This window comes from Plecotus auritus, assembly GCF_963455305.1.
Source record: "Plecotus auritus genome assembly, chromosome: 7".
Classification (NCBI taxonomy): domain Eukaryota; kingdom Metazoa; phylum Chordata; class Mammalia; order Chiroptera; family Vespertilionidae; genus Plecotus; species Plecotus auritus.
The window spans coordinates 52,325,402-52,352,579 of NC_137774.1; the positions used below are offsets into that span (position 1 = coordinate 52,325,402).

Consider the following 27,178-nt stretch of genomic DNA (forward strand, 5'->3'; position numbering starts at 1 on the left):
AGTTCCTTGTCATGCGTGCCCCAACAACACCACCGCCTTCATCAAAACCAGTAAGAAGTCTCCTAGCAAGAGAAGCATTAGAATATGTCACCTTGCCCTAGCATCCACCTGTGGACTGAGGAGTCCCGGGTTGGATTCCAGTCAAGGGCTCCATCCCCAGTAGGGAGCGTGCAGGAGGCAGCCAATCAATGATCCTCTCTCATCATTGATGTTTCTATCCTCTATCCCTCTCCCTTCCTTTCTAAAGTCAATAAAAAATATATTTTTTAAAAAGAATATGTCACCTTTGCTGTGCTCTATTGCTAAAAGTGAGTCACAGATCCTATCCACACTGCGGGGGAGGGGGGAATTAAAGGGTGTGAATAGCAGGAGGCACAGACAATGGGAGCTGGACAAAGGGTGCCATCCTGTGGGAACTAAAAACCATCGTTCCCCAAAGTTTGTGAAAGCCACTGACAAGTTTTAAGCAGGAAAGTGACGTTATATTCTTGCTTTAGAATGATCGATCACTGGCCAGGAAGTGTGGAGAACAGATTGGTGTAAAAGAAAAGCTGAGTTAGAGAAATCAGTTAGGAGGCTGGCGGTAAGTGAAATGGTGGTAGCCAAAACTAAGGTAATGCCAGTGGGAATAAGTGAAATGGTGGTAGCCAAAACTAAGGTAATGCCAGTGGGAATAGAGAAAGATGGACACAAATCGGAGAGTTATTTAAGAAATAAGAAATAGGACTTGGTGGTAACTGCAGTGAGAGAAGAGTTGAGGATATTCTCATTCTTGCTTTTGTAAATGGGTTTGTGAAGAGGAGGGCAGCTTAAACATTTTGAGTTTGAGGTGGGTAGGTTAGGATGAGAGACTAACCATGCTTTGAGAGAACCACCTCTTTCGATAAATTTAATGTTACGCTTGCTTAAGAGAACATGTTGCTCAGATTTGTTGACACTGTTTGAATATTTTCAACTTCTCTCTCACACGTGAATTTTCAGTATTACAAGTCTATGGATGCGCGAACATCGATGTGCCTACACACCCCACTGTTCCTAAAAATACACCTTTCATGTTATTTGAAGGCAAAGGAGTTTGTTGAGGTAAAATATATGGAAAAGGCATAGACTGCTCGCATGTATCTTACGTTAGATTAACGTAGGTTGAACTCCTCGGCAGCCCTAAGCACTGGACTGTGGTCCCTACAGCACCGCTCGCCGCACAGACTAGGCTCTGAGTCCCTGACGTCAGCGCTCTCAGGTGCGATGGACCTCACGTGGGTGATGCAGCCCCGTACTCTCGCGAGAAGGAAAGAGCCGGCTTCTTTGTAATCCTCCCTTCCCCCTCCCCCCGCCTCACCCTCCTCCTCCCCAACAGCGCCACGTGTGCTCCCACCTGCTGAGAAACGGAGTTTGGCAGTGCCCCGGGGACTTCTGGGAATCGTAGTTCTTGGCTGGATGAGGCTTGCCAGCCTCGCCCCCATCCCCTTCTCACGCATGCGCGACTCCGAGCTGGCCCGAGAAGTTCGTAGCCTTTGTTAAGCCCGGATGGGAGGTGAGTTGGGTTCTGAGGCCCCTTTTCAGCGCTCTGCTTCGGTGGCGGCCCCCGGGGCATCAGTCTGTGCCGAGCCGGGGCTGGAGCGTGCATTTGTGAAAAGGGCCTCGAGGGCGGACCATGAGCCCATCCCCTCCCTCCCGCGGCTGCCGCCTCCCGGGGACGCGGGTGCGAGCGCGGTGCTGGCGGGCGCGACGGGCGGGGCGCGGGCCGGCGCGGGCTTCAGAGAGCCCGAACCCGGCGCCTGTCCCCTGGCGGCAGCCCCGGCGCCATCTCCTCCAAGCTGCTCGGTCCCCGCAGGTACAGTGCCAAGCGGCAGGAACAGGCATCTGAGGATCGGTCTCAGGGACCTGGCCCCGGGATCCAGGTGCCAACATCCTGGGACCGAGGAGGAAGCAGGACCTGACCTGGTTGCAGCCTTTCAGCAGCGCCCCCGCGGGCCAGCAGGAGGGAGGACGGAGCTTCTCGCTGTGACGTGCCGAGAGGTCTAAATTGAGGAGCGGGGAGACGGGAGATCAGGATCTTCAGAACCGGGACGATTGGTGATGATGGAGAGAGATTTGGCCGAAATGCCCGAGAAGAGAGGTGAGAGTTGCTGGAATGCTGGACTGTGTTGTGGAAGGGTGCAGGTCTTCCTCCTGAAAAGAAACCCGCTGCCCCCGGGGAGGTGGCCCTTGGCAGGCAGCTCTGCCAGTCTCCTTTGTCTGGGACATGGCTGGGCTCCTTGAGTGAGAATGGAGGGCTTGGTGAGGGAGCACCCCCCTCTCCACCTTACCTAGTGCACAGTGGGTCCTTGAAAGCCACCTCAAAACGTTAGCAGCTAAGGCCAGAGCAAAGCCTCAATTACTTTTTCTCACACGTTATTTTTACCAAACTATCCGTGAGTCTGAGAATTTAGCTTTCTTGGCAGGCAAAAAATACCTTCCCACATCTGTTATTTAGCGTTGCACAATAATCTTATTTCAATCGCGCAAATATTGTTGTTTTGCATAGTAGAAAACAGGCACAGAGGTCAGTAATTGACTAGCCCAGTCTTTCTTGAAGTTTGGACTGTGACCTCATGTCAGGATTTTCTAATGGACTCAGTAGGAAATGTTTTCTACTAACCCATGGCCTGCTTATTAGATTTCTAGAGCGCACCTCAGACTCAACTAGTAACAATTATTAGGACGTGGAATCCAGTAATCTACATTTCAGTAAGCTTGCAGGGTGATTTTTGAGAACTGAGCCTATTTTTCTTACATTAATTTAATGTACATTAAGCTTGGAAATAAACTGACTTACTCTGATTTCTAGGTTAGAGAGTGCCACCTACCAGTAGGTGTTAGGTCTAGGTAGCAACATCCCTGGACTTTTCCATGACCCTGGGGTCAGGAGTTGTCTGGGCTGCCTTCAGGTGCAGTATTTGTGGGAGCATTCATAGGGGGAGGGATTTCTTTTGTCTTGTAAATCCGAATAACAACATAGATTTAGATCCCACAATTACCGCTTTCTTGCCCTTAGCTACATCTTCCCATGATTCTTTCTTTTCCCTAGAGAAGAGCACAGAAAAGGGCGAAGTGGCAGCTCTCCGTCTCACAGCCAGATCCCAGGTGAGTGAGTCTTTACTGATTATTGAAATTCCACCTTATTTCTCAGAGCACAGGCACACACCCTTCTTTTTGATGTCAAGTTTCTTTGTCTACTAGAGCACATCTGGAGAGCTGAGTTCTATTCTAAGACTACCTGGGTGGCTAATGGACTCAGTAGAAAATGTTTTCTACTAACCCATGGCATCTTCTCCATCTAGTACTTAATGTCAGTCAACAGGCAGGTAAGGAGCGTAATTACCCTTCTTTGCCTATTGTGCTAATTGCTGAGCTTGGTAACTTAGGAAAGTATTTTAATAGAAAATATGGGGCATATCTTAATCTTCAGGTGATTTATTCGGGAGTCTTTTGTATTTTAGTTGTAATTCCAGTTTGGTCCTAGGTGCATGTCTGTGTAGCATCCACTTACTCTGCCACTATTTTTAATCTTTGGGGCATATCTTAAAATTTATGTTTCTGCAGGGGAATCAACATACACATGACTGTTACATAAGAAATTAAGAAAGCACCTTTCTTTAATGCTGAAGTGAGTTATGAAAATAGTAAGTGCTCAGAAGTTCAGAAGAGCACTTGAAAAGGAAAGCCCATGGAAGGCTTAACTTGAAGAGTTAGTATCCAGCCCTCCAAGATGATGAATGCACAAGTTTAGAAGTGAAATAATTTTCCAATCTCTTAACAAGGGCAAATATTAAGAATTGTTTCATTTAAGTGGTGATTGGCCTAGCTGGTTTGGCTCAAGGGATAGAGTGTTGGCCTGTGGACTGAAAGGTCCCGGGTTCAGTTTTGGTCAAGGGCACATGCCCAGGTTGTGGGCTCGATCCCAGTAGGGGGTGTGCAAGAGGCAGCCGATCAGTGATTCTCTCTCATCATTGATGTCTCTATCTCTGTCCCTTTCCCTTCCTCTCTGAAATAAAGAAAAAAAAGAAGAAAAAATTTAAGTGGTGGTTGTACTATATGGGTGATTCGTGTATTGGTCTTTCAACTTTTTATATGTTTGAAATTTTTATTAAAAGAAGTTGGGCAAGAGAAAAGAGCTCTCCATAATGTGTGTGGCATGCCACAACCCAAGATTCCTGTATTCGCCTTTTTCTTTGCTACTGTGATCCCAAGTGTAAAAAGTCCATATTGCACATTAGTGCTGTTTGTAAAAGTGACTTCTTGGGGTCCTTATATACAGTACTTGCCTGTCTTAATTGGTTTCTCAACTGCCTTACATTAGTATTGAAGACTATCAGTCAAGAAGCTTTAAGTTGCAGCTGATAAAAGCTCAACTCAAACTGGTGTAAGGGAAAGGTATTTATTGGCTATCATAACTGAAAATCCAGGTCTAACTAGAAATAGAGCTCAAGTAATAACATTAGAACCTGTTTCCTCCATTTCACTGACTTCTTTTCTCTCTATGGGTTTTCCTCTCAAGCAAGTTTTCTTCCTAGTGCTGGCCCCTACCAAATCTATGCCCACCCTGAAGACCCAAGACAAAGGGCAGCTTCCCTCCTGGTCATTCCAGCAGAAGTCCAGGGGTTAACTCTTCAATGGGTATTAGGCCCATTCTTGGACCAATTTGGGCAGACCTATGGAATATACCTGCACACACACATGGAAACACACATACCACCCAGGAGTCAGATATACAATTAATGCTACCTGAACCTCACTGGCCAGCATAGTGGCCAAGGAAAATCTAAGTACAAGTGCCAAAGGAACACTTTGATGTTAGATTCAAGACTGTTAGAGCCTCAGATAGATTAAACCTTTTATGGAAAATTTTTAAAACTTTTGTCCTTTTTGCATTGCATTAGATGTGGTGTGATGCTAATATTATAACTATCTTATTAGAATTTGCCTGGACTGTGTTTTATATTTGTGTATTCAATTTTTTTAAAGTATTAAAGTTTTAATTCTTGGTTGGTTGTAACCAGGTGAACAGCACAGACATATATAAATGTAAAAGTAATATTACTTCCTCCTCAAATTTAGTCCCCTTCTTCTTCCTACTCAGGGTAACAGTTTGATTTATATCTCTCCATATGCTTTTGTTGAACTTGCACTACTATATTCAGACATGTAATATTTCCTTTGATTTCTCCCACTGCCAGTCCCCAACTTTGGGGTATTTTTAGGAGTGTTAATGTATAAACAGGATTTGTTTTTTTTGTTTTTTGTTTTTTTTTAAGGGAAATTAATTCACCCGGCCAGTGTGGCTCAGTTAGTTGAGTGTTGAGTGTTGTCTCATGCACCAGGAGGTCACTGGTTCTATTCCTGGTCACGACACATGCCTGAGTTGGGGGCTCGATCCCCAGTAGAAAATGAACAGGAGGCAGCCAATCCATGTTTCTATCTCTCTCTCCCTCTCCCTTCTCTCTGAAATCAACAGAAAAAAACATTTACTTTTTTTTAAAAGGGAAAATAACTCATTCACATTAATATGATTTTGTATGTTTCAATTTTTCTTGCCATGTGATTTTTTTATAGTTCTATTTACTATGCTTTCCTTGTTTCTTTCATGTGTTTTTCTGCCTTTTGTGCATTGGATTGCACTTGTGTCCTGATTTTTTTCTTCTAATCGTCTGGAAGTAATTCTCATTGAGTGTCAGTTTAGCTGTGGATATGCAGGCTGTAAAATCTCCGTCTTTTTTCCTCAAAATGTCTTGTCCACTTAGTGATTACATTTTATTTTATTTTATTTTCCAAGGATGATTGTTGTATGTTTTTAAGCCTCAGATTATTTCCGTTTTTGGAAACTATTTTGAAATAATTTAAGACTTAAAGAAATGTAAGTGGTAGAAAGATTTCTTACATACTAGGGTTAGGGTTAGGATTTACCCTCCATTCATATTCTCCAAAAGTTAACACTTTACATCACTTTATTCTTATTTTCCAAATTCAGGAAACTAGCATTGATACAGTACTACAACCTACTGACCTTATTTAGACCTCCCAGCTAACCTATTTTTGTTGTCTCCCACCCCCCTTTAATTTCTCCTTTTATCCTGTAATTCTTTCTATTTCTCTTAGTTTGTTGTTCTTTCTCTAACTTGACCTGTATGCTTTATTCATTTATTTACATTATTTTTTAATGAAATGGAAGTGTTTAAAGCTATGAAATTATCTCTGAGTACAGTTTTAATGATTTGGCTTTGGTTTTGCATTTTATTATTTTGACATTCTGATTTTTTTTTCAATTATCAGTTATTGCTCTGTTCTATTTATGCTTTGGAATTTATTTAAATTTACTTTGTTACTTTTGCAAATGCTTCATGAATGTTTAAATAGGTGTTTTCTAACCAGTTATAGCATTTGATATATATTTATTTCAGTAACCTTGGAATATTATTCCCATTCTCTATGGTTTTATTTTAAAAGGCATGTAATGCCTTGGCTGGTATGGCTCAGTTGGTTGGAGTGTAGTCCCATGCACCAGAGGTCACGGGTTCAATTCATGGTCAGGGTACATACCTAGGTTGCAGTCAGGGCACATATAGGAGGCAAGGGATCGATGTGTCTGTAGCACATCAATGTTTCTCTCCCTCCCTCTCCCTCTCTCTCTCTCTCTCTCTCTCTCTCTCTCTCTCTCTCTCTCTCTCTCTCTCTCTCGTGCGTGCTCTCGCTCTTGCTCTTTCTCTCTCTCCCTTCCTCCCTCTCTAAAAAATAAAAATAAACTTCATATTCTTTAAATAAATAAATAAAAGTCATATAATACTTGTATGTGTTTACCTCCTTACAGTTTTGTGTTTTTTTTTGTCTTGTAGAAACTTAGTTCTATGATATTTACATATAAACATCAGTTCTGTCTGTACCTTTACTCAGTCTGTTGCCATCATTTTTCAGTTAATGCTTTTTGCTTTAAATTAATTCCATGCTTAATTAGATTTGGTGCTCACTGCCAGTCTTTTCATTCCATGACTTCTCCATTCACAAGGTCAGTATTTCAACTCATCTTCTGATTGGCTAGATTGATTCTTCAAGTTTTAATTGAGGACTCACAAGGAGAGTTATGCAGACAGGCTTTTTTCCTCCTCTGCCTGTATTTTGTTTACTTTGCCAAACTGCATCGTCAACTCATTGGTTCATGTTTTATTTTTAACTCTTTATTCCCCAGAAAAATGATAGTCTCTCAATGGAGAAACCATGGTTGTACTTCTTTTGGTTCTCATATTGAACCTAGCAGAGCATGCATGACACATAACTGATACCAGTGACTTTACATATGGTATTCAGAACCTGAATACTATTAGAACACTTGTCATTTATCACTGTCACTTTAGAATGTATTCAGTCCCTCTGCTCCAGGGCCACCAGAAACAACAATGATGAGAGAGTCATTGATCAGCTGCCTCCTTGTCAAGTGAAAGATGGTAAACAAAAGTATGTTTTGTGTCTTAGGCATCCGTGACATTCAAGGATGTGGCCATGGACTTTACCCCTGAGGAGTGGGGGAAGCTGGATCCTGCACAAAGGGACGTGATGCTGGAGAACTATAGGAACCTGGTCTCGCTTTGTAAGGATGGCTTCTCGTTGTGACTCTGCAGTTTGCTTACGGGGACATCATTCTTTATTGAAAGTGAAATAGCTTACAAAGCCTTCGCTTTTCCGTTCAGGAGTCATAAAGTGTGACTCCTGTTGGACCCAGAAACAATCACTTCCTGTGCTAGGCTCTTGGTAAACTGCTTTGCTTGTTTTGTATTAGAATTTTTTGGATTCAAGTGACAGAAACCTAATTCACACTAGCTTAGAGGGCAGGGAGTCTTCTTTTTTTTCCATTGATTAAAAAAACACCATATTTATTTTAAGTTAAGTAAATTAATCTATTTTTTAAAAGAGATAACATTTTCCTGAGTATCTTCTGAAATTGAGTAATGGTTGATCCTTTTTTTTTTTTTTTTTCAGATGGTTCTGTTTTAGTTTTCCCCTTAAGGTGCAGGGCTTACCCCTAGAGAGGGCAAATTACTTTTTAAGGTATTTCTCTCCTTTGAAGTTTGTGGCCTTACGAATTTTCAACTAAAAGCCCACATTAACAGCTTGTCAATACTGATATGGGATAAAGTACAACCTCACTTTCTAGAAATCTGTCATTTCTAAAATCTCTCCTCAGCATGTTATCCCCCCAGCTGTTGTGGTCTACTTAAAGTTGTGCTTTTCATATGTACAGCTCAGGACTCAAAAAGATTGGGTAGTATTTGTATATAGATTTTGGTGCTCCTCTATAGTTACTTTCTCTATTGGTTGGTTTCTTAAATAACAGTCCTTTGATAGAACTACTAGTAAATTGCACAGTAAGACTTCTGCTTTTTACCTGTACTTGATTGCCCCACATAATAATTTAGAAATATCAAGGTGAATATGAATACTACATCATATGTTTGCTTCTGTACTGAAGCCCAAATGTTATTGCTTGTCTATGCCTTCAAAATGTGGCTTTTGAAGTTAAATTGGGTTATTTACCTGTCTTTCTACAAAAGAGTTAAATCTGTTAGCATATTGATGGGAGGTGGAAAAAATGGGGTGCTTTTTATCTGATTAGGCTTGCTCTTACCAAGCATTGTGAACCTGGATTAAGTGTGGACTTTATAAATATTTCTGTCTTCCTTCAGCCATAATGCTGGGCCTCATATGTATCCCTACTTTCCTCCAGGGGCAAATACTTGTCCCAGCTGCATTGGGTTTCCGCCACTTTCCTCAGGTAACAGTGTTGGATGGAGCCCATCCCCTGGCAGTGCAGGCTTCTGTTACTGAAGAGAGGTGGGTTTAGGTAGAGTGTAGGTATTGGATTCCTTTCCCCACGTGGGAAAAATCTTGATTCAGGGAATCAAATATATAACCAGGAATTTCTTTCTTTTTTCTTTTTTAAATCATGTGGCTTGGCTTTGCCTTTCTGGCTTTATTCTTAGGATCTCCCCATGTGGCAAAGATGGCCTTTAGTAGCTCTAGGGTTATATTATTCTTCCAATTAGAGAACTAATGGAAAAAAGGAAGTGCTTCTATCCTAGGAGTTTCAGCAAATAGAGTCACATGTTGGTTAATGAAACAACTACTAGAGCCAGGGAAATAGGTTACTCTGGGCAGTTTGGAGCCTGTGCGTACCTGTGTGCATATATGTGTTTGTATGGATGTGGGAAGTATTATGTTAGCCCCTCCCTAACCTCATGTAATAAATTCCCTAAGAAAGTGGGTTCTAGTAGCTAAAGAAGGAAGAAAGGAAAAACAGAAGACAAAAATTCTAGTTACCACAGTCACAACGTGTGGTGCTGCCACTGAGGACCTGTTTTCTCCAGCTTCTTGCCAAGCTAAGGATTGATCTGCAGCGTCTCTCTGGAACTTCCTCAGTAAAGAAGGATAAGTTCTCTTCTTTTGTGACGGGCGCAAACACTTGTGTTTTCAAGTGCGTATAAACTCCTTACCAGGCCCAGATTCCTGCAGATATTTTAAGCTCCATGTGGAGGTCTATCTTCCCTCACCCCAGGTCTTCCTGTAATTCCCATCTTCTTTGTAGATCAGGGGTTTGCCACTATGCTCTAGGATAGATGTTTGTGCCCATTGCAAATAGCTACTAGTAAGTCCCATTCCTTTCTTTCTTTCTTTCTTTCTTTTGAGCAGGGCTTCCAGTTTCCAAGCCTGAGAATTACAATTTGGAGAATGATAAGGAAACATTGATGTTTGAGAGAAAAGTCCCCAGAAGCAGCTATTCAGGTGAGTCAAATAGATGGAATAGATGGGAGTCTTCAGAAATAATAGCCCCTCAGGACAGTGAAGAATTGGCACTTTTCGGTGCTTAAGAAAGACTATGTTAGCAGTGCCTATATGCTTTATCCTACATAATAAAAGCGTAATATGTAAATCGACCGAACGGTGGAACGACCAGTCAGCAGGGGCCGGGGCCAGCGAGCAGGCAGCACCAGGCCAGCCAAAGCGCATGCCAGTGGGCAGAGAGAGGGGATTGGGGGGGGGGGGGGGGGGGCGGGCGGGAGGCACCAGCGACCAGCGGCATTGTGATGGGGGGGGGGGGGGGGCGCCAGGTGGCGCCGTCCCCTGATCAGCCGCCCAGTCGCCTCCCACAGTGGGGAAAATTCATGCATGGGACGGGGGGCAGGGGGGTGTCTCGCAGGAACCCTCAGGAGATGTCTGGCCTAAACTGGCAGTCAGACATGCCTCTCGCAATCCGGGATGCTGCATGCACCAATGACCATACTTTTCATACAGGTGAAAGGCATCTTGCTGCTGTATGGGCAGGTACATTTTTTTTTTGCCCTGATTATAAAAAGTAGTACATAACATGATCCTTTTGAGGCAGTAGTACCATTTTCCCCATCTTATGGGTGGAAAAACTGAAGCAGAGAGAAGTTAAGTAATTGGCTTTATCACACAGTTAGAAGTGTCAGAATCAGGGCTGACCACAAAATGTGCAAGCCAGAGTCCATGCATGTCATCGCTGCATCATCCTGTTTTTTCAGTGTTAGAGTAACCTTACCAGGTTTTAATTTTTAAATCTAAGAGACTGTTCCCAATATATAGGGTAGGGTCCCTAGGCCTGACCGGTGGGCAAGGCAAAGCAGGGGGCGGGGGGGGGGAGCCCTCCACTGGCATCTGCCTTAGCTGGTGGCCTGGCGCCACCCTCTGGCTGCCCCCCCCATCGCCTCCCTTGTGGTGGGGGAGGTAGTGCGTGTCATAGCAACCAATCGTTCTGCAATTCAATTGATTTGCATATTAGGATTTTATTATATAGGATATAATTTTTTTTTATTAATTCAGAGAGGAAGGGAGAGAGATAGAAACAACAATGATGAGAGAGTCATTGATCAGCTGCCTCCTGCACGCCCCTTACTGAAGATCAAGCCCGCAACCTGGGCATGTGCCCTGACCAGGAATCAAACCTTGACCTCCTGGTTTATAAGTTGAAGCTCAACCACTAAGACACACCAACCGGGCTATTTTTAAAATATTTTAAATGATATGGCAATTTAAATATATATAAAAGTCGAGAAAAAAATCAAACACGCTAATATTTTGCTTCATTTGCCTCTTTTTTTCAATATAAATAAAAATATAACTACAGCCCTGACCGGTTTGGCTCAGTGAATAGAGTGTCGGCCTGCGGACTCAAGGGTCCCAGGTTTGATTCTAGTCAAGGGCATGTACCTTGGTTGCGGGCACATCCCCAGTGGGGGGTGTGCAGGAGGCAGCTGATTGATGTTTCTCTCATCAATGTTTCTAACTCTCTCTCCCTCTCCCTTCCTCTCTGTAAAAACATCAATAAAATATATTTAAATATATATATACATATATATATATATATATAACTACAGGTCTATGAATTTTCACAAGTTGAATACAGCTCCCAAATCAAGAAACAACCTTTCCAGCACCCCTAGAAGCACCCTTGTGCCCTCTTAAGTCACCGCCCTCCTTCCTAGAGTAACCTTATCCTAACTTCTAATACCCAGATTAGCTTTGATTTAGTTTTATATAAACAGAATCATATTGTATGTACTATTGTGCCTGACTTCCTTCACTGAGGATTACTGTGAGAAACATTCATTTCATAACATTTAGTTGTAGTTCATTCGTTCTCATTGTTGTACAGTCTTTCATTATGTCAGTATACTAGATTATCCATTCTCCTGAGATGGGCATTGAGTAGTTCCAGTTTTTAGCTATATGAGTAATGCTGCTTATGTATATTCTCTCTTTTGATGAACACATGTATGCATTTTTGTTGGATATATACATTAAGTAGAATTGTTGGGTTAGAGGGTAAATCATGGTCACTTTGGGTAGATATTGTCAAAAGATCTCCAAAGTACACTGCTAGTGTGACTCGGCCAGTTAGAGCATTGTCCCAAGCACCAAATGGTCACAGGTTCAATTCCAGTCAGGGCACATACTGAGGTTGCAGGTTCAATCAATGTTTCTCTCTCTCTCTCCCTCTCTCTCTAGCTTCAATGAAAAGCATATCCTCAGGTGAGGATAAAAAAACAGTTTCCAAAGTAGTTGTACCAATTACATTCCCACTACCAGAGTATATGAGTTTTAATTGCTCTGCATCCTAACCAACACTTAAATAGTTTGTCTTCTTAATTTTAGCCATTCTTATAGGTGTGTGGTATCTTTTATTATTTAAGAAATAAAAAATATTACCGGTTTAGTTAAAGTCCTTTTATTCTTTTTCTTCCTAGAAATAACCAATTTGTGCAATTGGTGTGAAACATCCTAATGTTTGTGTGTGTGTATGTATGTACATACATATACATATGTATAAAAATGTATATATAGTATGTTACACTTCTATAATTCATTTTTTAAACTTCAATTGTATTTTGATACTAATTTATGTTAATACATATGAATTGTGTTTATTCATTTTAACTAATATGGAGTAAATTCATTGTATGAATAAACTGACCAGTTTATTTTTATGTCTTTGCCGTTACTAAGAGAATTGCAGTGATCCTTCTTTTATTGACTCCGTATGTTCATCTGGAGAGTTGGTTTAGGTTAGGTAACCAGAGTAAGAATGACTGGTCTTAATGAATCACATGTTTAGCTTTATTAGGAATTGTCAGGGTCCTACCACCATCCTGGCCAGCAGTTAACACTATTAGATTTAGCAATATTTGTTAATTTGATGAGCATGAAATTATATTTCATATTTTTAATTTATATTTCTCTGGTTATGAGAGAGTTGGAGTATTTCATATGTTTATTAGCTATCTAGGTTTCTTCTTTTATAAATTACCTGTTGATAACCTTTGACCATTTTTTAAAATTGGACCATTTGCATCTTTTTTATTTGTTAGAGTTCTTTATATGTTTTATGTACCTATTATATGAAAGAAGCACTATTATAAATCAGTGAGGAAAAAATGATTCTTTAGTCTGTGGCTTGTTTTGTTTTATAGTGTCTTATGCATATAGAATATTAAATTTTTAATGTTGCCAAATTTATCAATTTTTTAATACTTTGTGCTTTTTGTGAATTATCTTCCTTATTCCAACATCGAAGATAGTCTGTACTTTATTCTAAAATGTTCAAGTTTTGTTTTACAGGTAATTTCTTTTTGTACATGGTGTGAAATAGGGGACGAATTTTATCTCTTTTTATGCTTAAATAGCCCGGCATCATGTATTGAAAAATCTCTTTTGTCACTGATTTTGTAATGCTAACTCTGTAGTAAACCTAGGTCCCATACATACTTGGGTCTGTTTCTAGGCTTTCTGGTTTACTTCTCTATCTGTATTTCAATAGCTTACTGCTTTAATTACTATACTTTATAGTATGTATATCTCATAAAGAAAATCATTCCTTACCCTAACTGGTTTGCCTCAGTGAATAGAGCATCAGCCTGTGGACTGAAGGGTCCCAGGTTTGATTCTGGTCAAGGGCACATGCCTGGATTGCGGGCTCAATCCTCAGTAAGGGGTGTGCAGTAGGCGGCCAGTCAGTGATTCTCTCTCATCATTGATGTTTCTATCTCTCTTTCCCTCTCCCTTCCTCTCTGAAATCAATAAAGATATATTTTTAAAAAGAAAATCATTCCTTGATATTCTTTTATTGAATATTCAGGAATTTTAAAATCATCCTCTGTGGTGTGGATATATCTGTTTTCCCTTGTAGGCCTGTTTATTTTTGTAATTTGCCTATTCACCACCATTTTTCTTTTTTGTGGGAGATATTGCCATTTACTTAGTGATCTATAAGAATTCTGTATATGCGGTATTTATTTTTAGTTATATTACAGATATTTTTTTCTAATTTTTGCCTTTTAGTTTTAATGTACAGTCTTTTGCTAATTTTTTTGCCTGTGGTTTTTAATGTACAGTCTTATTTTCTGTGTTTTGATTAGTGCTTATAGAAATATTTGCTTCTATTCTCTTATGTCTTTTAATTTTTCCTTTAAATCTTTAATCCATTTGGAATTGCCTCTTCTCTAATTGTATCTTCAAATCTTTTTTTTCTGAATAATGTTTAAATTGCTCAATGTTTGCGTTGAATCTCCCTTTCCTCTATATACCTGGGATCATAAACCTGAGTGCCTACTGGAAGAACACCTGCCTCGACTGAAAGGGGTAGCCACTACTTCATTAGCTTTGGCTGAAGGGCTGGCAGACTTTTTATGTACAGGGCTGGGTGGTAAATAATTTAGGCCTCTGCTTGCAACTGCTCAATCTACCATGGTAGTATGAAAACAATCTGACAGTTTATAAATGAATGGGCATGGTTGTGTTCCAATAAAACTTTATTTAGAAAAATGGGCAGTCGACTATAGTTTCCAGCCTCTGCTCTAATTGGTTGTTGTCATTCAGTGTACATCAGTTTTGGGGGAGTTTTTTCCAAAAGAAACCCAAAATTTGAATTTTTATGTGAAATCATCCTATATCTAACTGTTGACAACTAATCTGAAAATTTTATATAAATAGTGTGGGCCAAACAGATAATGCCTGAAGGCCAGATTTGTGCAACTGGTCACCTTTTGCAGCCTCTGCTATCTTTTTCAGCAGTCTCATCTTTTCCCATAACCAAATTATCTTCTGTTGTCTAGATGAATCCCAAATTTGTGTTTCTATCCCAGACCTCTTCTGAACATTTGTGTAACTATTTGATGTCTCTACTAGTATTTGCTTATATCAAAGACACTTCAAATACAACATATTTAAAACTGAATGCCTGATATATGCCCAAATTCTCCATCCCCCAATAAGAATTTTTTCCAATAATTGTCTTAACGATGCTCGCTGTCTTATCAAATTTTACAAGCCATAAATCTATTAACAGTCTTTATACTTCCTTCTTTCTCCTTTATCCACTTCTTTATTGTTAATTGTGTTTTTCTAATTATATTCTGAATATGCCTTCATTGTTAACATACCTCTCCATCTGCCTTTTATCTGCCTGGACTATAGTGGTAATCTCCCTTATTCCATTTTTGCCTCCATGTACTCCATTCTTTCTTTATATTATGAGAGCGATGTTTTCAAAATACACATCTAATGGTAGCACCTTTTTGCTTAAAATATTTCAATGGCTTCCCATTGCTCTTAAGATAACAACTAAAATCTTGGATGCCTTCAATGTCTTGCAAAGTCTGTCTGTCTCTTACTTATTATTCCAACCTTATCTTACATCTATTCTCCCTCTGTTTTTGTACTCTGTTTAAAAATGTTTTGGCATCATAGGACCTAATTTAACTCCAAAAATTATTGAGGACCCTAAAGAGCTTTTGTTTATGTGAGTTACATCTACCAATACTTACTGAATTAGAAATTAAAACTGATAAAGATCTTAAACTATTAGATCATTTTAAAATACTAATTATAAACCCATCACATGCTAATACAAATAAAATCTATAATAATAAAAGCGTAATATGCTAATTAGACTAGATGTCCTTCGGGACAATGCCAGGGCTGTGAGGGAAGCCAGTGCCAGCAGCCAGGGGAAGGAAGGCCTACTCTTGCACGAATTTCATGCATCAGGCCTCTAGTTTTTTATAAAAACAGCTGTCTTCTGCAACAACAACAACAAAATGTTGAATAGCATTGTTTTACTTTTTTTTAAATATTTTTATTGATTTCAGAGAAGAAGGGAGAGGGAGAGAGAGATAGAAACATCAATGATGAGAGAGTACCATTGATCAGCTGCCTCCTGCACACCCCCTACTGGGGATCAAGCCTGCAACCCAAGTATGTGCCCTTGACCGGTATCAAACCCGGGACCTTCCAGTCCGCAGTCCAATGCTCTCTCTATCCACTGAGCCAAACTAGCTAGGGTTTGTTTTACATTTTTACAAATGTCTTCAATGTGTGACTTAATAGAAGACAGTTATGTTGTCACACTTGCTTCTGAATGCAGTTTGTGGTGATGTGTGGGTCTAGTTGATCTGTATGAAGAAAATCCAGCCCTGGCTGGATGGCTTAGTTGGTTGGAGCATCGTCCCATACACACACACACACAAATGTTTGTGGGTTTGATCCTGGTCAAAGGTGTACAGGAGGCAACCAGTCTATGTTTCTCTCTGTCTCTCTCTCTCTCTCTGTCTCTCTCTCTCTGTCTCACTCTCTCTCTCTCTCTTTCCCCCCCTCCCTCTCTCTCTCTCCCTCCCTCACTCAATCACTCATTCCCTTCCTCTTTCTCCAAATCAATAAAAACATATCTGAGGTGAGGATTTAAAAAATAATAAAGAATATTTTTTTCAAAACGAAAGAAAATTCAGCCTCACCCCCAATATACAGTTGGAAAAGGGAGGAGGATTTTATGGTCTCTTCCGATACTTGTGGCTGTTCTGATACTACACCAAAACTGAGCAAGTGGTAGTTTCTTAAAGATTAGTTAACAGTGTGGCATCTGAAACTATATCCATGGTTTTTCATACTTTTACATTAAAACCTATTGATATTTTCACCCTAGCTGGGTTGGCTCAGTGGATAGAGCATCAGCCTGCAGACTGAAGGGTCCCAGGTTCAATTTTGGTCAAGGGCACTTACCCAGGTTACAGGCTCGATCCCCAGTAGGGGTGTGCAGGATGCAGTTAATCAATGATTCTCCCTCATCATTAATGTTTCTATCTCTCTCTCCCTCTCCCTCTCAGAAATCAATAAAAAAACAAAAACCTATTGATATTTTGGAAAATACTGGTTCACTGAGTTATGGAGATCTTCCAAATATTGGCACATTACATTATACAATATTTAAAAAATAACAGTCCTGGCCAGATAGCTCAGTTGGTTATAGCATCATTGGATACACCAAGATTGTGGGTTTGATCCCCAGTCAGGGCACATACAAGAATTAGCTAGTAAGTAGGTGGAACAATAAATTGATCTTTCTCTCTCCCTTTCTCTCTCAAATTAATAAATAAAAATATTTTAGACAATTTTTGATGTCACCACTGACCTTGTCAGAAAAGTCCTTTAGGTATTAGGAAGATCAGCTGTCGGCCCCTGACTAGCTATCAGGCTACCAATAATAGTTAAATGTTTTTCAAAATGATAATTTTTTCCTAAAAGCTCAAATTTTATCAAACACTGTCAGTTGTTTTTCTTGACATGACAGGCTCACTTTGTTCATCTTTAGAAAATATCTACCAAATATCCAACATGGGTAACATGAATTGTCTTTCAATTGTTCTTTCAAGAAAAAATGTGGTCCATGAAAAAAATGGCTAGTTCAGCTCACAACTCACACTATCTCATGAGTGATTATCTTCAAGACAACCATCGGACTGTGATATGACCAGAATTGCTTTATGAATATTTCCTATTTCATTAATCCAGAACATTAAAAAGGCATGTTCTCAAGGTTTGAAGTGTTTACTGTTGTCCAGCTGGAGTGACTCGTTTGAGCACCATCCTGTGCACCAAAAGGTTGCAGGTTTGATTCCTGGTCAGGGTACCTACCTGGGGGGTTGTAGGTTTGATATCTCTCTCTCTCTCTCTCTCTCTCTCTCTCTCTCTCTCTCTCTCCCTTTCTCTCTCTAAGCATGTCCTCAGATGAGGATTAAAAAATAATAACAATAATACTGTTTACTCGGGCATTTTCTTATATTTTTTTTATTGATTTCAGAAAGGAAGGGAGAGGGAGAGAGAGATAGAATCATCAGTGATGAGAGAGAATCATCAATTGGCTTCCCCCTGCATGCCCCCTCCTGGGGATCGAGCCCACAACCTGGGCATGTGCCCTGACCGGAACTGAACCCAGCACCCTTAAGTCCACAGATCGATGCTCTATTTACTGAGCCAAACCAGCTAGGGGCTACTCAGACATTTTTAAGTGAAACTGGTTTGTTTGTTTTTTAACCAAGAGTACATGGTGGGAAGAATACAATAACTACTAGTAAGTTTGGAGTCATTGTCCTGATTCGTGCTAAGTCATGAGCAGTTTTACCACCATTTCTTTTGCAACATCAGTGCAAATGTCATGGCACTGAAAAAGGTAACATGTAAGTTTTATTTTGAAAATAGTTTTGAACTTACATACTTTCAGGGGTCCATGGACCACACTTTGAGACCTCTACCTCTACCTACCTATACTAACCTTATATCAATTTACATTTTATATGTAGTACTTATGCTGTGTCAGAGTTTTAAATGCTTTATAAATATTTTCATTTAATGCTTAAGAAAGATGTTATTATTTCTCATGAAGTAGGTATTGTTATTGCCCCATATTACAGATAACTGCAGTAAAGAGGTTAAATAACTTGCCCCAGGTCACACTGCTAATAAGGGCAGAGCTGGGGTTAAATTTGTGCATTCTGACTCCAGAGTCCATGCTATCATCCACTGTGCTTTTCTTGAATGTTCCTCTCACCTCAGGGCTTTTGTACATATTGTTCCCTCTACCTGAAGCACTTAATTCAGTGCTTTTATATCTGTTACCTGAAACACTCACCTGAATCCCAACCCCACTTTCATTTTAACTGTGTTTTACTTCCTCAGGGAATTCTCCCTTTATCTCTCTAGATTCCCTTTCTTATAGTCTTTCATAGCATCACTTGCCTGTTATTACTTAGTACTTACCATAGGTACAATTTTATATGTATTTGTGAAATGTTAAACTAAATTATCTCTATCTGTCCTTGGTTTTGGAAAATATAACCAAATATGTATGCATGAATTCATTCATGGGTGGGGTCTGGCCAGGGGACATGGGCGGTTGGCCGGCCTGCCTGCTGGTCGAACTCTTGGTCGAGGGGACAATTTGCATATTAGCCTTTTGTTATATAGGATATACACTGAGTGGCCAGATTATTATGCGTTCAGAGATCATAATAATCTGGCCACTCAGTGTGTGTGTGTGTGTGTATGTGTAAAAGGTTAAGCGACTGGCCGCCAAGGGGCAAATGCTCAACGCAGGAGCTGCCAAGCAACAGCAACTTTGAAGAGTGCCCTCTCGCACTCTGGGACCCCTCGGGAGATGTCAGACTGCCAGTTTCGACCTGATCCTCACAGACCAGACAGGGACCCCACCTGCCAGAGGAACCCCGCTCACTCTGCAGACGCCCTTCGAGCCCCAGTGCTGCCCCAGGTGCAGCTAGCCAGGGAGGGACCATGGGAGGTTGGCTCCAGGGCGTGTCCGGCCTGTCTCACCCAGTCCCACTCGCCACCTTCTAATTAATTTCCTTTCAATGTGCACGAATTTGTGCACCAGGCCTCTAATGTCTATATATTTGTATCTCCCCTTCTTTCTCTACTCAAAAAGTAGCAGACTATGCACGCTAATTTGCAGTTTGCTACTTTTTGTGTAGAGAAAGAAGGGGGGTACAAATATATAGACATTTGTATCCTGAAGATCACTATGGCAATATATAGAGATCTTTCTTATTTTTTAAAAGTTGCATAGTAATCTGTTGTTTATTTAATCAGTTCTCTATCATAGGATATAAGATATGTTACCAAGTTTTGCTACCTGTATTAGTGTGGTAATGAATATTCTTGTTTCATGTATAATTTTATATATTTGCCATTATATCTTTGGGAGTTCATAGGAGATTTTTGATCAGGTGTGTGTTATAAAAGCATTGTTAGGGAATATTAAACTGGAAATGGAAAGCATATTTGGATATGAGTAGGATTAGATGACTAAAAATTTAGAAGTTGTAACTGTCCTCAACACTAAGGTGATAACTGCCTGGATTTTTATTACTGTGGTAGTATTTTGTATGCACATTTCCTGCTGACCCAGCGATATATTGCTTCATCTGCATCCCTCCTTCTTCTTTATTTCTAGTCATCTTTCCCCCATTGACTCTCCTGGATATGGTCTGTTCATTTTCTCTGCATATACTCTTCATCTCCCTCCATTTGCCTCTCTTTGTGAATCATCTCATGAGTTAATTCCACTTATTCATTGAAGCCATGCTTTTTGCCTTCATTAACTCTTACCTGTTGCAGTACTGCCTTTTCATTGAGCATAGAAAATGAAGGCGATTTGCATTTTCAATTTTTTTTCAGACTCAGAGAGTAGACCTGAGAGCAAAGATTCAACTTCAGTGCAAGATTTTCCCAAAGAAGAATCATGCCAGGTTGCAATAATAGACAGACTGACAGGAAATCGTGTCTATGATACCAACTTGAAAACAACTTTTGAATGTGAAAATTTGTTAGAGAATCAGCAAGGGAATCAGGGGAGACACTTAAGAGAAATGTTCACCTACATTAATTCACTTCCTGAAGAAAGAGCTCATGAGCATGATGTATATTGGAAAAACTTTAGACAGAAGTCTGTCCCTCTCACTCAAGAAAGAGTTCCAAAAGGATCCTATGCCTTTCATACACTTGAAAAGAGATTGAAACAGAAATCAAACTTAAAGAAAAAACAGAGAACCTATAAAGAGAAAAAACCTCATAAATGTAATGATTGTGGTGAACTATTCACTTACCATTCAGTGCTTATTCGACACCAGAGAGTCCATACTGGAGAGAAACCCTATAGCTGTGATGAATGTGGGAAATCTTTTAGCCACAGAGCTAATTTAACTAAACATCAGAGAACTCATACTAGAATTCTCTTTGAGTGCAATGAATGCAAGAAAGCCTTTACAGAAAGCTCATCCCTTGCAATACATCAGAGAATTCACATTGGAGAGAGACCTTATGAATGCAATGAATGTGGGAAAGGATTTAATCGAAGTACACATCTTGTACAGCATCAGTTGATCCATACTGGAGTGAAGCCTTATGAATGTAATGAATGTGATAAAGCTTTCATTCATTCCTCAGCACTCATCAAACATCAAAGAACTCATACTGGAGAGAAACCCTATAAATGTCAGGAATGTGGGAAAGCTTTTAGCCATTGCTCATCCCTGACTAAACATCAGAGAGTTCATACTGGAGAAAAGCCATATGAATGTAGTGAATGTGGAAAAACCTTTAGTCAGAGCACACATCTTGTTCAGCATCAAAGAATTCATACTGGAGAGAAACCCTATGAGTGTAACGAGTGTGGGAAAACCTTTAGCCGGAGTTCAAATTTTGCTAAACATCAAAGAATTCATATTGGAAAGAAACCGTACAAATGTAACGAATGTGGAAAAGCCTTTATCCATTCATCAGCTCTTATTCAACACCAGAGAACTCATACTGGAGAGAAACCCTATAGATGTAATGAATGTGGGAAAAGCTTTAAGTGCAGTTCATCCCTCATCAGACATCAAAGAATTCACACAGAAGAGCAACCCTGAAAAATTATTAAATGTGAAGAAATTTAAGTTGGTTTTATCACTGTTAAATTCAAGAGTGTTTAGGTGGAAGACACTTAAAATGCTGCTTATAGACCAATTTTATATACATCTGATTTTACATGCATAGTACATACATATTTTTGAGCCATAAACAACATGTTCCTTATACCCATTGATTTAATAATTATGAAAGCTACTAGTCAGAGACTTCATATTTTGAGCCCTAATCCCTCCCTAATACCTTTTTATGGATGTTCAAGAAATCTTTAGGAATGGGTAGCAATATAATCATTGTAGAATCCAGTTTCTCCCTTTTTGTAAGGAAGTTCTTATTTGTTAGGTTAGGCAGAGGGTTCATATCCTTATTATCAGGAAGATACAGAGTTGTACCTCTTTGAATCCAAAAACAGAGATCCAGATTTATAGGTAGTGTCATTTCTCTAGTATCATTTCCTTTATATTAGCTATAAAAAGTTAAAGGTTAAGAGTTGAAATATGCTTTGTATTCCTTTCCTACCCCAAAGGCTACTCTCAAATTTGATGAATGTGAATATAATTTATTTACAGCGGGTTCTAAGTTAGATTCACATGGATTCTGCTTGTAGACGTGGATAATTGTAGTCTTTCTGCTGTGTAGAACTTCATTTTCTACTTCCTTGGAAGTTGCCCTGAGGTAGAATGGAGCAAAATCTTAACTCAAGTTTTTGAACATGTCCTTCTTTTCTTGTCCTTGGCATTCATTGAATGAATCATTGGTTTTCTATAATTACAGTATTAGGAATATTTTGTTCTTTACATTCTGCTTTCTGTAAACTATGCTTTGTCACTTTAAGGAAAAGCCACTGGGATGTTGAGGGTCTGAAAAGTTGATGGGTTCAATGTGTTATGTTTAGGATCCCAGGCAAGAAACATAACTGAAGCACCTGTGAGACACAAGGACACCTTCCTGTCAGATATGGAAAATAGCTCACAGGACAATGACTCACTTGAGGATAAACAGCTTCCCTCTATGAAGAACTTGGCCATTTCTCTAACCTTCACGTTTACCCACATGTTTTGTTCCTATTCTCTCTATATGATGTATCCCAGAATCCTAAAGAAAATTGAAATGGCATGAAATCACATGATATATTGATACAGTGACATATGTACATGGGTGACCAAAGACCACTAATGGGATAAGGAACTCAAAAGCGCTCAAATATCTAGTAAAAGTATACAAATGTCTGGTTCTTTTGTTACTCTATTACAGATTGTGTGAAAAGAAGATTTTAAAGTAGAGGGAAAAGTAGTTACAGATTTCTTCTTCCCTTCTAAATTCTTTTATGAACATTCAGCACCACCAGTCCATGTTTTGCCCCCTCCAAATTATCCCTGTGACTTATAATTCCCATTCTGTAGACTTTACTTCCATTATTAAAGAAGAATAGGAGAATAAAATTTTTAAAAATGGTGGTAGAGAGCATTAAGGATGGATTGAGCATAAATTCAGCAATGATGGAAATCAAACAATATGAAGGAAGTGGGGCTGGAAAATTCTTATAAAGAATTTTTAAAAACACATTGAAAGGGGTTGAGAAGATTGGGAAGGCTCAAGGTCTCAGAGGTCAGGGTAGGAGAATGGCTCATGAGCAAAATAAAGGAAAGGGAGCTCAACCCTTGTTATCACTTTAATATTCAATATTGATCTAAAGCAGAAATTGACAAACTGTGGTCTACACCCATAGACCAAGTTTTTCTACTGCTATTTCTGTGAATGTTTAATTGAATACGGCCACACTCATTCATTTACATGTTTTGTTTGGCTATTTTATACTATAATGGCAGAGTTGAGTAGTTGTAGCAGAGAGTATTTATCCTGAAAAGCCTAAAATACTTGCTATTTCTCAATATGCCAAATGCTTGAGTGAAAAATAAATGCATCATTTGGGGGCCAAAATTTGACTAACAAAATAACACAACATGGGCTTTTCAAAGCTGGGTTTTAATTCTGCCATCTCTGTTTAGAATTATATGACCTTGAAAAGGACCTGGAACAATAAATTATATAGTCTCCTCTCTCCATATGTGTATATACACACACACACACACATTAATGAAGTGATGTCTTAGTTCATTTGGGCTGCTTTACAACATTCAATTATCACAGTTCTGGAAACTAGGAAGTCCAAGCTCAAGGCTCTGGCAGATTTGGTGTCTGATGTGAAAGGGCAGGGGGAGCTCTGGTATCTGTTTTATAAGGGTACTACTGACCCTGTTCATGAGAGTTCTGCCATCATAACCTAATTACCTTTTAAAGGCCCCCATCTGCCGAAACCGGTTTGGCTCAGTGGATAGAGCGTCAGCCTGCGGACTGAAAGGTCCCGGGTTCAATTCCGGTCAAGGGCATGTACCTTGGTTGCGGGCACATCCCCAGTAGGAGGTGTGCAGGAGGCAGCTGATCGATGTCTTTCTCTCATCGATGTTTCTAGCTCTCTATCCCTCTCCCTTCCTCTCTGTAAAAAATCAATAAAATACATTTTTAAAAAATAAATAAAATAAAGGCCCCCATCTCCTAATACCATCACTTTGGGATTAGGTTTCAATGTGAATTTTTGAGGGGACACAAACATTCAGTCTATAGTAAAAAGCTAAGCATCCATCAGTAGAAATGAAGAATGAGTGTCTCCCACCCCTTCTATTTGCTGATTAAGAACTGTAAGCATACTGCTGTCAGCTCATGATAGAGAAGGGGCTTCTCTTTCTACTCTTGCTTCTATCTGGTACTGTACCTACACACTCTCCTTTAGACCTTGAGGAATCTGCTTTTTTCCCTTCTGGGTACCACTTAACCAGGAGCTATCTGGTAGTTCCAAAGACTCACATTTGTAATCAAATGGCAGTTTAAGTGATGTTAAAGGATTTGCTCTGTTTTACTGAGAACTCTGGCCCTTTGCATTTCAGTATTTGTTCTTTTTATACCTGGTGTTCAATCTGATTGTGTGTACCTTGACATGAACCTTGGAAGTTTTAGCGGTCTGCTTTTCAAATATTTTTTGTTACCTATAAACTAAATTTGACTGCTCTTATTGGCCCATGTCAATAAAAATGTTTATACATTTATTGTCAGAAACTTTTGTAAATTGCTTTTAAATTATCCTAATTTAATCACATTTTAAGAGATAAAGAAAGGCCAACCATAAAATATACCCATATTATTCAGGAAATCAATTACATTGTTCATCTGGCCTTCACAACCTCTGGAGACATAGATCTGGGAATACTCACCACAGCCCAGTATTTGCCAGAAAGTTAAAGAGTAGAGGAAGGATGTTTTTGTCAAAGAGTCCTCTGGCCAAGTACAGGCACCACTCAGCAGGGGTAATAGCAGAAAAAAGGAGAGAAAAATTAATTTCATTTAAAAATACAGTTAAAACTAGGCAAGATAGGGTTAAAAAAAACTGATTTAGTGTAAATTTTAAATTACATCTGGCTTTTAAGAAGATAGTGTAATGTCACCCAAACGAATAAAAATGGTGGTATAAGAATACCAAACATTAAAATTGTTGGCAATTAACTAATTCAACTATCTATTAAAATTGTTATATTTTCTCAGATGAGTTTTCACTTTTTAAAGAAATATTACAATAGGACTCAGGTTGGAAGCTCTTTGTCCCTGCTTTCTCCCTTTCCTTACCTAATTCTTTTTTAGGCCCCAACTGGGCAGTCTTGGGATCCAGGGCCAAATTAGCTATCCCTCACCCTTTGCCTTGTATTAATTGGCAAGGCAAAAGGTGTTCTGTGCTAATATGTATAATGTGACATCTATGATTACCTTGTAGTTCCAATTAATGTCCTCAAAAAATTAAATTTTTTCATTGAATTCTTCTTTATATTTTCCAACGTGTGTAATCTCTTATTTTTTAACCTTTCACTTAGCACCAGACAATCTACCCTGAGATTGAGTTGACTGTACATAAAGTATTCATACCTCACCCCCACCAGTTCACCCATAACACATTATCATTGTGTCAGAAAAGGAACCAGGCTTCCTCAGAGAAATGGCTGATTCTAAGTCTTAGTGAAGGCAGTTGCAATAAGAGCCTGAAACATCTTATTCCAGAAAATAAGGTAGTACTAAAAAATGATGACAGTAGGTCACAGAGGCAAAGGAGCCCATTTGAACTAGCCTTCACTAACCAAATCTGGGATAATTTGAGCACCAAAACAGTTAAGGCAGTAATGAATTATTAAACTGGAGGCGGGCGGGGGGGGGGGGGGGGGGGAGTAGTGCACGAGTTTACATTGATAATTAGAAGTAAATAAACCAGGGAGAACAGAGGGCCCTTGCTTACAGCAGAATGCCAGGTGCAAACTGGTAAAAATGATGCTGAAAAATCACTGTTTTGCAGCCATCACAATAAAAGATTCTGACAAAAATCAATGGATATAAATCTAAGGGGAATTTTGATGAGGAACGGGATATTTGCATAGTATTGAGGTATCTTCTCCATAGATTGCTTGTTACAATTGGCAATTACAAGGAAAAAATAATTATGTAGTAATAATTTTTAAATGATTATATAATAGCCTTGGCTAATGTGGCTCAGTTGGTTGGAATGTTGTTCTATACACCATAAAGTGGCGGGTTTAATTCCCAATCAGGGCATATACTGGGGTTGCAGGTTCAATACCCGGTCTGGTCACATGGGAGGCAATCAATCTCTCTTGTCTTTCTTCTCTCAAATCAATAAAAATATATCCTCGGGTGAGGATCAAAAATAATTTAATTGTATAATAATATTATAAGGGAAACACCTTGATTTGCATGATCAAAACTAATATCATGAACAAGAGGTAGATGGCCATTGAGCGCTTCAGATTTGATCCTATGAGGACACAACATAATTTATGTGATATTAGGGAATGCATAACTGGAATTTCATCATGAGGAAACATTCAACAAACCTCAAAATGAGGACTATTTAAAACAAAAGAACGGAATTCTTCAAAAATGTTAATGTCATAAAAGACAAAGACTGAATACTTATTCCACATTAAAAGAGACATGAGAACTATGAGGGGAAATACTATAAAGGTCACTATTGGTTCTGTTTTTCAAAACTTCAGTACAAGCAGTAGAGTGGATAAATGTATTGCATTGATGTTACATTTACTGAAGTTCATAACTATGCCATGGTTATCTACTCTAATAAAAGGGTAATATGCTAATTAGACCAGGTCAACTGGCCATCTTCTGGACGTCCGACTTCCTTCTGGACAAAGCCATGGTGGTGGGGGCCAAAGCAGAGGCAGTTAGGGGCGAGATCAGGCTGGCAGGGGAAAGCAGTTAGGGGTGAGATCAGGCTGGCAGGGTGTTAGGGGCAATCAGGCTGGCAGGGGAGGGCAATTGGGGGCAACCAGGCTGGCAGGGGAAGACAATTGGGGGCGAGATCAGGCTGGCAGGGGAGGGCAATTGGGGCCAACCAGGCCTACAGGGGAGGGCAATTGGGGGCAACCAGGCCGGCAGGGGAGGGCAGTTGGGGGCATTAGGCAGGCAGGCAGGTGAGTGGTTAGAAGCCAGTGGTCCTGGATTGCGAGAGGGATATCCGAGGGATCCCATATTGGAGAAGGTGCAGGCCGGGCTGAGGGACACCCCCACACACACACGAATTCCATGCATCGGGCCTCTAGTGTAAAATAATATCCTTATTGAGAAATGCACACTGAAGTTTTTAAGGGTAAAAAAGTATAATGTATGCAATTTTGTCTCAAATTATTGAGAAAAAATATGTGTATAGAGAAGAAATGCTAAAACAATAAAATATTAACAGTAAGTAAATCTTGCTGAAGAGAACATGGATATCTATTCTAATACATAGTTTCTGTAAGTTTCAGGT

At 39.7% G+C, this 27,178-nt stretch overlaps 1 protein-coding gene across 3 annotated transcripts; it reads left to right on the forward strand.

Annotated features, from left to right (window-relative positions):
* The first annotated feature begins 1,424 nt into the window (after positions 1–1,424).
* On the forward strand, positions 1,425–24,401 carry ZNF286A (zinc finger protein 286A). Of its 3 annotated transcripts, none has more exons than XM_080678700.1 (7): positions 1,473–1,534; positions 1,835–2,119; positions 3,071–3,126; positions 3,223–3,347; positions 7,507–7,621; positions 9,718–9,810; positions 20,068–24,401. In XM_080678700.1, exons 4-7 carry the CDS (start codon positions 3,330–3,332, stop codon positions 21,297–21,299), a joined length of 1,458 nt encoding a protein of 485 aa, XP_080534826.1. In that variant the 5' UTR covers positions 1,473–1,534; positions 1,835–2,119; positions 3,071–3,126; positions 3,223–3,329; the 3' UTR covers positions 21,300–24,401. The 3 variants fall into 3 exon arrangements, with proteins under 3 accessions (XP_080534825.1, XP_080534826.1, XP_080534827.1); XM_080678701.1 differs by having other exon boundaries at positions 1,479–1,534; positions 3,207–3,347; XM_080678699.1 differs by lacking the exon at positions 3,223–3,347 and having other exon boundaries at positions 1,425–1,534.
* Positions 24,402–27,178: the final 2,777 nt, after the last annotated feature.

Bases quoted from the DNA above. Each gene is read 5' to 3' on its own strand.
- ZNF286A (XM_080678699.1), top strand. From the start codon at position 2,080: ATGATGGAGAGAGATTTGGCCGAAATGCCCGAGAAGAGAG. The intron at 2,120-3,070 runs GTGAGAGTTGCT...TCTTTTCCCTAG, and splicing joins CGAAATGCCCGAGAAGAGAG to AGAAGAGCACAGAAAAGGGC. The intron at 9,811-20,067 runs GTGAGTCAAATA...ATTTTTTTTCAG, and splicing joins CCCCAGAAGCAGCTATTCAG to ACTCAGAGAGTAGACCTGAG.